The sequence below is a fragment of the Podarcis melisellensis genome (genome assembly GCF_964234715.1).
Source record: "Podarcis melisellensis genome assembly, chromosome: 8".
Lineage (NCBI taxonomy): Eukaryota > Metazoa > Chordata > Lepidosauria > Squamata > Lacertidae > Podarcis > Podarcis melisellensis.
In genome coordinates, this window is record NC_138540.1 from 76,231,652 (window position 1) to 76,241,243 (window position 9,592).

The 9,592-nt window shown below is 46.3% G+C and overlaps 1 protein-coding gene across 2 annotated transcripts; it reads right to left on the reverse strand.

Annotated features, from left to right (window-relative positions):
• Nucleotides 1–862: 862 nt before the first annotated feature.
• Nucleotides 863–6,191, reverse strand: LOC309376451 (phospholipase A2 inhibitor and Ly6/PLAUR domain-containing protein-like). 2 transcript variants are annotated; one of them, XM_081922813.1, is made up of 5 exons: nucleotides 5,996–6,191; nucleotides 5,073–5,189; nucleotides 4,663–4,815; nucleotides 3,011–3,103; nucleotides 863–1,449 (listed from the first exon to the last, which is right to left on the reverse strand). In XM_081922813.1, exons 1-5 carry the CDS (start codon nucleotides 6,048–6,050, stop codon nucleotides 1,277–1,279), a joined length of 591 nt encoding a protein of 196 aa, XP_081778939.1. In that variant the 5' UTR covers nucleotides 6,051–6,191; the 3' UTR covers nucleotides 863–1,276. The 2 variants fall into 2 exon arrangements, with proteins under 2 accessions (XP_081778939.1, XP_081778938.1); XM_081922812.1 differs by having other exon boundaries at nucleotides 2,966–3,103.
• Nucleotides 6,192–9,592: the final 3,401 nt, after the last annotated feature.

The window sequence follows — 9,592 nt, forward strand, 5'->3', positions numbered from 1 at the left end:
CCAGAGCAGAGAAGATGGAAAAGGCAAAGCAGGTGTGCATGGTGCTCATCCGTGCTCAGGCTGGGACTGAGGGCTTCGTACAGCAGAAAAGAACAAGTTCCCCACAGTGACAATTTATGGGTAGGGTGCAGATTACATTTCAGATGGGACCGTGTGTATAGCTTAAGGTGATCCTCACTGGCCATCTCTGGTCCTAGTCAGAGCCAGCCATAAAATGAAGTGCAAACAATGAATCATGCAGGTTCCCTGGATGCCAGGGTGATGCTGTGAAAGCAGAAACAGTATAATAATGTTGTTATGGACCTTTATTACCACATGCAAGGCAAAAAAGCAAGAACTAGGCAAACAGAGGAGCCCATGGGAGCAAGTGTTGTTTTTTTCCATAGTTCTTTCCTGGTACTTTAGTGATTTCACCTCAATGTCCATTTATTACAAAAAAGCTGCTCACTTGACTCTGTTGTACAGAAGAGCAGAGTCATTCAAATTCAAAAACAGGTTCACAGAATCATAGAGTTTGGAGGTTACCTTTAAAGACAGCTCAATTCACCCTCCACGCCCACCTTCCACTGGCCCAAGCATATCTGCCCCAGGCCCCAGCAAACCATCCTACGTGGCTGCTCTCAGTCTCTGGGAGGAAAAGAGAGAAGAGTGGTTGTGGCCTGGAGAGCGTTCCAGAGATCCCAAGTGGGAGGTGGAGCCTGGGGAAATGGGGTGTGGCATGGAAAGAGTTTCAGTGGACAGATACAGAGATCTGGAGGGCCACATTCAGTATCCATGCCTGAAGTTCCCTACCCTTTGTATAATGGATGTCTGACTAATCTAGCTGAGGACTGCTCAGTTCAGAAAAAGGTACAAGAAACCATTCAGCAACTTTATTTTTATTTTGTACAGTGGTACCTTGGGTTACATATGCTTCAGGTTACATACGCTTCAGGTTACAGACTCTGCCAACCCAGAAATAGTACCTTGGGTTAAGAACTTTGTTTCAGGATGAGAACAGAAATCGTGCTCCGGCGGCATGGCAGCAGCAGGAGGCCCCATTAGCTAAAGTGGTGCTTCAGGTTAAGAACAGTTTCAGGTTAAGAACGGACCTCCGGAACGAGTTAAGTACTTAACCTGAGGTACCACTGTATTGGTGGAAAATCCAGAATATTCTGCATCGCTCCATCTGCATTGAAAGAAGCTTCCTGCCCCACACATTGCCTGGCTATGACTCATTCGATGTAATAATTTAGTCTGGCTAAAGAGCCAAAAGGAAGGCTTATGTGTGTGTGTTTCAGTTCCGTGAAAGCTCTGTGAAGTCCGAGTCGTCAATTTCATTAGCCTGGTTGCAATCTGCCTTTGTCAGCATTTCAAGGAACAACCCCGGTATTCCAGAAACGCCCAGCTTATCAGTGCAGATATGTTGTGTCCCGCAGCCTCGTCTGACAAAGGTCTCATTCTTGCTACCTGAGGGGATGGGAGAAAACAATCAAACCAAGACATGCCCGGGATCTGTGAGCCATTCCTTCGGTCCTCTCCACTCTCTCCAGGCAACCACCTTGACTGATGATTTCTTGAGGGAAGTGCTGTAGCTCAGAGGTACAATTCTCAGTGGCATCTCAGATAGGTCAGGGAAATCATATGACCATAATCCCTGGGAAGCTGCTTCCAGTCAGGGTAGATTGGTGTTCTTCAACCTTGGAATCCCAGCTGTTGTTGGGTTACAACTCCCATCAGCCAGTTTAGCCAATGAACATGGATAAGGACATAGAAAGCTGCCTTATACCAAGTCATAGAATCATAGAGTTGGAAGGGACCCTGAGGATCATCTAGTCCAACCCCCCCTGCAATGCAGGAATATGCAGCTGTCCCATATGGGGATTGAACCTGCAACCTTGGTGTTATCAGCACCTGACCAAATGAGCTATCCAGATAGCTGGTCAATCCCAGCATTGGTTACACCAACTAGCAGCCATTCTTTGAAGTTTCAGGAACGGAGTCTCTTGCAGTCCTACCTAGAGATCGGGGATTGAACATGAAACTTTCTGCATCTGCAAGGCAGACGCTCTACTATTGAGCTCTAGTGAAGTAATACAGTGACTATCCCTGGCATCTCCAGGGTGGAGATGGGGAACAAGTCCTGTCTGAAAACCTGGAGATCTCCTGCCAGTCAAGTGTAGATGGTATTGGACCAATAATATATGGCAGCTTCCTATGTTCAGCCCTGATTCCATGCAGCCCAAGCTCAGCCTTCAAAAACACACCCAGGATGGTCAGGGCCAGCCCACCTATGAGGCAGGCTGAGGCAACTGTCTCTGGTGGTAGAACCCCAAGAGACAGTGCCCCAGGGGTGACCAGAAAAGCAGCAGTGGCTTCTAGCAAGATCTTGTGAGCTCTGTGAGCTCTTGCTGGAACCGGCCCAGTATACCTGAAGGAGCATCCCCCCACCCCCACATTGCTCAGCCCGGACACTGAGGTCCAGCTCCGAGGGCCTTCTGGTGGTTCCCTCCCTGCAAGAAGTGAGGTTCCAGGGAACCAGGCACAGGGTCTTCTCGGTAGTGGTGCCCGCCCTGTGGAACACCCTCCTACCAAATGTCAAGGAAATAAACTACTATCTAACTTTTAGAAGACATCTTCAAGGAAGTTTTTAATGTTTGATGTTTTATTGTGTTTTTAATATTGGGAGCCACCCAGAGTAGCTCGGGAAACCCAGCCAGATGGGCGGGATATAAATAAATTGTTGTTGTTGTTGTTGTTGTTGTTATCACTGCTTCTCAGCTAATAAATTGTTAATAAATAAATTATTGTTGTTGTTATCACTTCTTCTCAGCTGCTGCTGTGCAGCCCATGTAGGGTGGGCTCCAGTGGAGTGGGGCATTCGGACAGGGAGAGGAAAGCACCTTCGTGTTTCACCTGAATTGGTGAAATGGGATGCATCAACCCTGAGGACCGTATTTAAAAAAATCTAAAGTTGGCACTCTACCAGCTGCAGCATAGCCAGACAGGTAGATGCAGTAGACTTCCCGACCGTGGCAGAAAACCTTGTCATCGATCGTGCAGGTAGAACCTCTCAAGTTGCGTGGAGGGCACCATCTTTGGTTGGGTTCACTTAGCAAAGGCACTGGGAAGAAATCAAAGAGGTTGGCAGCTACATTCAAAATCCTATTCTACTAACACTTCTGGAATGCTTGCCCACTCCCTTTTTTGATAAAGGGAGCTGCTTATACCACATTGCTTCATCAGTCCTAGCAACAATAGCTAGCAGTGCAGATTTAGGGATGGATGAGCAAGAGGCTGCTCACCCTGGAATGAATCAGAGCCTCTGGAGCAGTCCACGTGAGCTTCAAAGAAAATCAAGTGAGAGTGAGGGCAGGGGAAAATGGGCAGCGAGTCTTCCTGCCTTCAGTGTGGATTGGCTTCAGGTTGATACTGTCAGAGCAAGAACTCTGGAAATCTGGAAAACATTGCATTCAGCAGCAGCAGCTGAATGTTGCAAAAGTGGTGCTGAAACACCACGGAATCAGAGACCTGAAAGGGGATTTTCAAGGTATGTAGTGCAATCTCAGGAAATCCAGTCTCCCCGACAGATGACTGTCTACAAATATGGCAGTGAACTTGGGGAGGACTTGTTGGCATAGTTCAAGGTCTAGCGCATAGGTGGTTAGCCCAAGGCTCTCCAGAGGTTGCCCCTACTACAACTCCTATCAGCGGCCGTCAGCACAACCAATGGAATGACAGAGGTTGTAGTGCTGTCACACTGGGGTTCCTGTGTCTAATGCTCATCCTACTCAGAGCAGACCCATCGAGATGAATGGGCACGGTCAGCTTAAGTTCAAAGGCGGGGGTGGACAGCAAGATTCAAACGTGGGTCGCTGCCAGTTTTTGGTCTTTGCATGTGGATGCCACACGTCCTTTCCGTTGGATTGCCACTTTGCAAGGAAGTGGTAACAGGGAGGGAAGCATCCATGCAACCAGCACCGCTATGTAGTATTCCTTCATGTATCATCAGAGCCATGTGGGTTGTAGCTTAGTTGTAGAGCAGCAGCCTTGCAGGAAGAAGATCAGAGGTTCAGTTCCCAATGGCATTTCCACAGGAATGTCCTTTGCTTGAAATGCTGTTGCCAGGCAATGTGGGTGATACTGAGCTAGGTGGGCCAAATGGTTTGACTCAGTATAAGGCAGCTTCTTCTGCTCCAATGATGGGGTAGTGGTTAGTGTGCTGGACTAGGAGCTGGGAGGCCTGGGCTTGAATCCCCAATCAGCTATGCAGCTCACTGGGTAACCTTGGGCCAGATACAGTCTCTCAGTGTGACCTACCTCACAGGGTGTTGTAGGGATAAATTGGGCGCCATCTTGAGCTCCTAAGAGGAAAGGTGGAAGTGGTGAATAAGAGCAGAAACTGATATAAAATTGTACATCAGAAGCTGCCCTATAATGAGTCCAGCCATTGACACCGTTTGGCAGCAGCTTCCGGGATTTCAGACATGTAGAGGCCGGGGACTGAACCTGTGACCTTCTGCATGCACAGCAGATGCTGAACGCCCAAACGACACCCATTCCCCAATGAAGACATGTTGTCAGAGCCAAGACTCCAGGATTCTGCCATGCAGGAATCTAGTTGATAAACCTGGTTGGCGGGGAAGCAAATGAGCTAGCAAGGCAATGAAACGAAATCCATACACCTCAAAGCTCCTTTGTTGCAGTGATCCTGGCAGCAGCACTCCGAGTTGCTCCGAATGCGTTCCTCTGGCGCGGTGGTGACGGTGAAGGGCCCTGGAGGGCAATACTCAAGCTTGGTGCATCCTTTGTAAGTGGCCACTTTCCTCGTTTTGCCTGGTTGCATGAGAAGAAGGCGAGAAGCAGCTATTCCAGGGGTCCAAACTGCAGGAACTATTGTTGATTTGTGCCTTTGGGGACCCTGCAAACCCTAGAGCTGGCAATGACTGGGTAATTTCATGATTACCTTGCAACATGCCCTGTGAGGTAAGCTAAACTGAGAAAAAGAAAAGAGGAACAGCTAAAGGCAGAGTCCCCTGGGGCGAAAAATACGGTAACCTTCCACCCGAGCCAACAAAACATGAGCCACTTACCCACTCGGGTCTCTACTGTGAGGGTGAGGCAGGCACTCTGAGGTTCTTTGCAGGTCTGCAGAGGCCCAGAACAGGACCGGGTGGCACTTTCACAACGTTCACATTGAAGGCAGATTCCTGGGGGAGAGGGAGAGAGAAAGGAGATCAATGTCTCACATGTTGTTGTTGTTTAGCCATTTAGTCGTGTCCGGCTCTTCGTGACCCCATGGACCAGAGCACGCCAGGCACTCCTGTCTTCCATGGCCTCCCGCAGTTTGGTCAAACTCATGCTGGTAGCTTCGAGAACACTGTCCAGCCATCTCGTCCTCTGTCGTCCCCTTCTCCTATGTCTCACATAGGGGCCCCTTAATAGTTTTCTCAGATCAGGGGTCACCAACAGACATAGACCACACAAGCCCTTCAGATATAGGTCACCTTCAACAAGGGGACTGCCCTCTGGAAGCATTTCAAATAGAGGACTCCCCACTGCAATGTAGAACATATGACCATCTTGTTTCAGCCCCTATCTGGACAAGGTGGTGAATGTCCTGTTGTCTCTTAAAATGTTGGGGCACCACAAAGGATGTCTCCCCGTTTGCAAAGGCTGGTATCTTGAAGAAGGGAGGTCTGTAGAGCTAGAAGTTGGTGAAGTGCCTAAGAGGGCAGGTGGCCAGGGCAAAAGAGATAGATCATAAATTAGAGGCACATATATTGTACTTTGTGGTGATCGACTGGGCAGAATGCTGCCTGCATCCTTTCTCTTATATTTCTACATGTAATTGGGTCAGAGACTTGATCTTTTTTCTGCTTTCATTTTCATGACAGCTGAACACTTAGGGTTGGATCTGGAATATCTCTGATGTGGGCGAGCCTCCCTGTGGTTAAGACCCTGGAAAAGAGTCAAAAAAAGCTCTTACCTATGGCTTTCAAAACGGCCAACTCACCTGTAGCTAACAAGGTTGTCAGCAGCCAGACAGAGATCTCCAAGGAAATCTTCATTGTGCTGAGAAACTCAAAGGACCAAGTCTGAAAAGTAAGTGTGTGTGTGTGTGTGTGTGTGTGTGTGTGTGTGTGTGTGTGTGTGTTGAAGACACCTCTCAATACAGAACGATTTACAGCTCTGTGGGTGGAAAATGCCACAGAAAGTTTGTGTGTGATCATAATAATAGTTCCTGGATGGAACGAGTTCCTGAAACATCAATCACTTGTGCGCCTGTCTTGGATTAGCAACCATGACGACATCTCCTTTTGAGAAACTTAAAGAAGCAGGTTTTAAGGTGGAGGAGGGGGGCTGTCACATATGCCCTGCGTCCAGAAAACCCGAGGTTTATTCCCGGGCTTCTACGAGGAGAGCCATGCCCACCCCTTGTAGACAATACTTCTACTTGAGCAATAAGATTGCTCAAGGAATTTGATTTCTGTGGGTTCCAAAATGAACAGACCTGATCCACACCTGTTGGATTAATGTGCAGATGGGAATGTAACTGTCGTTCGGATATTGCACTTCTACTGATTTTGTGATATTGTGCTTAGCTCAAAAGAAAAAGGAAAAAGAAAAGTGTCATATTTTAGGGTCAATTGTTTAGAAATGCAGACATTGATACAATGTGTGTGTGTGTGTGTGTGTGTGTGTGTGAGAGAGAGAGAGAGAGAGAGAGAGAGAGAGAGAGAGAGAGAGAGAGAGAGAGAGAGAGAGAGAGATGTAGAAATGGAATCAAATAGACTTATGAATGTGCACACCTGAAACTGACACAGAGCAGAAAAAGATTAACCCATCCATCTCTAAATGAGCTGGATGAACCAATGATTTGACTCTGTTAAAGCAGATGAGTGGTGTGTGTGTGTGTGTGTGTGTGTGTAGGAGGGGTACATTATTAGATGGGTGTGTCTGTCAACTTCAGTTTCTCATATTTCCAATCTTCAATTCAGTTCTCTGCATTTCGACATCAGTTTGTGGGGGAGAGATTTTAAAGGTCCTCATAAAAATTCACCAGTATGTTAGTGGGCACCTATCCTTCTGCACAGACATTGCAAAGCAATTTCCCCCAATGCCATGCATTTCTGTATGTTATTCTCACTAATATAATGCATTTGCATGCACACTCTATATGCATCTTTGTACACGCAAATTGGCTGGAGAACCGCATTGCAAAATTCAAAGAGGTGCAAATTGTGAAGGAAAGCTGTGATTCAGTTCACGTTGCGGTTTCAGAAAGTGCAAACTCAGTAGGTTCGCCTTTAAATGTGGACCGGATCCAATTTCTTCTCCCGCTCACACCCCTCAATCCCTGATACATGTTGGAAAGAGTTCTCAGTCCAGATCAATTCAGCTCATTAAGGTAGCATTTGAGGAACTTCTAGTTCCTGTGTTCATCCGGCTCCAGGGACATCAATTACTATCAGGTGAAGCATTTCCCTTGTTGCAAGCTTAGCAGCCATGACGACACCTCCTGAAAAGTTAATGTTTGCCTCAAGGCTCTAAAACTGAAGCCAAAGGTAAGAGATGCAAGTCAGAAGGATATTTCCAACACACACACACACCTGGGATTGTTGGAGATAGCAGGTGGAATGTATTTATTCTTGCAACTTCAGTGGCTGTGAGATTGGGAGTAAATTTCCGTAGATACAGCTTCAACTGCCATAGTCTTACCAACCTGGACATTGAATGTATCAGACGTCAGGAATATTTAATTAATTTTTTCCTGGTTACAAGGGTTCTTCTATCTGGTTTCTTACAGTTCCTTTCACACTGTGGTACCTGTCATGCTCTGGAACGGCGCCTTTTTCACCAATCTACCAGCACATCACACCAAATTTCCTTCACACTGGTGGGTTTAGCAGGACAAAACAACAAATACTGATACTCCTATACCTTTCCGCACACGCATGCATCTGTTTCCCCAGGAAAACAGCTATTTGCCACCCTGAATTTCTTCGCTTGACTCCTGCGAATTTCCAAGTCATGGTAATGAGTGCTAAATTTTTTTGCTATATTCCATTAGTTTCCTGGAAGTGGGTTTCACACCATGTGAAAGCTCAAATATAATGTGAATATTAGCAGGGAAGCGTCAGGGACATGAAGCAAACCGCTGTGTGAAAGCAATCACTGTCACCCATTCTGCTCTTGGATCTGGTCCAGGATTTGGAAGAGAGAATGCTCCCCAGAAGCGGCTGATGTTTATCAAGGGCAAGACAGCCAGATCCTATATAACTGCTTTATAGGAACTGGAACTTGAAGAACTTGTGCTTAAGCTTGCTTTCCCCTCCCTCCTCCCTCCCATTCCCTTTTTCCTCATGTGTTGTGTCTTTTTAGATTGTCATCTTGAGGGCAGGGAGCATTTTAATATCAATTTTTGGCAAGCTGCCCTGAGAGTCTTTTTGGTTGAAGGACTGGGTGTCAATGCCATAAAGAACCAATAGTGACAGAGAACATTCCACCCACTATGATCAACCTATGGAACTTACGGCCATATTGTGAGGGCCAAGAGCAATAAATGACTTTGAGAATTTGAAAGGGGGGGGGGAGTTGGTGCATTATTCTAATTTCACAACTTCTTCTAACTTGACTTATGTTCCAGTGTACCTAGACTGAAGCTGTGTCTATGTATACTTTCTCAAGGCATTTCAGAAAAATGCCTGGAAGAAGAAAATCCTGCCACCAGTTAAAACCTAAGAAAACAAAGGCCTTTTTGTTGCTATGGGTAAGCATAAAGGTAAACGTAAAGTTTACCTTCCCGCCGCAGCGGTACCTATTTATTTACTTGCACTGGTATGCTTTCAAACTGCTAGGTTGGCAGGAGCTAGGACAGAGCAACGAGAGCTCGCCCCGTTGCAGGGATTTGAACCGCCAACCTTCTGGTCAGCAAACACAAGAAGCTCAGTGGTTTAGACCACAGCGCCACCTACGTGAGTAAGTATGTGTGCGCAATGGAACCTACTAACCCATGAAACCCAATGCCACTGAATGGTGGTAGCCATTTGCAATAATTTTCTTTCAAAAGAGCCATACAAATACAGGTGGTGTTAAAGATTAAAGTTCACTATGCACATGGTCCAGATCAGGGATTCTGCTTAGAGCATCTCTAACAGATAATGCTGCTTTGGATGGTACCTGTAATGACATCCAAACACACCATCAACTGAGCAGACAAATAACCTGGTTCAGATGTAATAATCCCCGACCCAGAAACTATGGTTTATTGGAGCAAAACGTACCCATGATTCTGAGTGCTCCTTTCTCCCATCCTCCTCTTGCCTAACCATCTTAAGAAAAGACATCTTGGTTTGTTAAACCACAATTTCCTCATGATGACTCAATTGGGAAACCGTAATTAAACAGCTCCCTACAAAACAGGATGAAAATGGGACATTTAATGAAAATAAGTCATTCAAGGATCCAGTGGCATGCAGGAAAACTTAAAGAAGCAAATTTCCTTCAACCTTAACATGTTTTTATTCCGTTTGATTTCCGACAAACAAAATAATAGAATAGCAAATTATTCCACCTTACAAATCAATGAAAATTTCCTGGTAAGAATGCC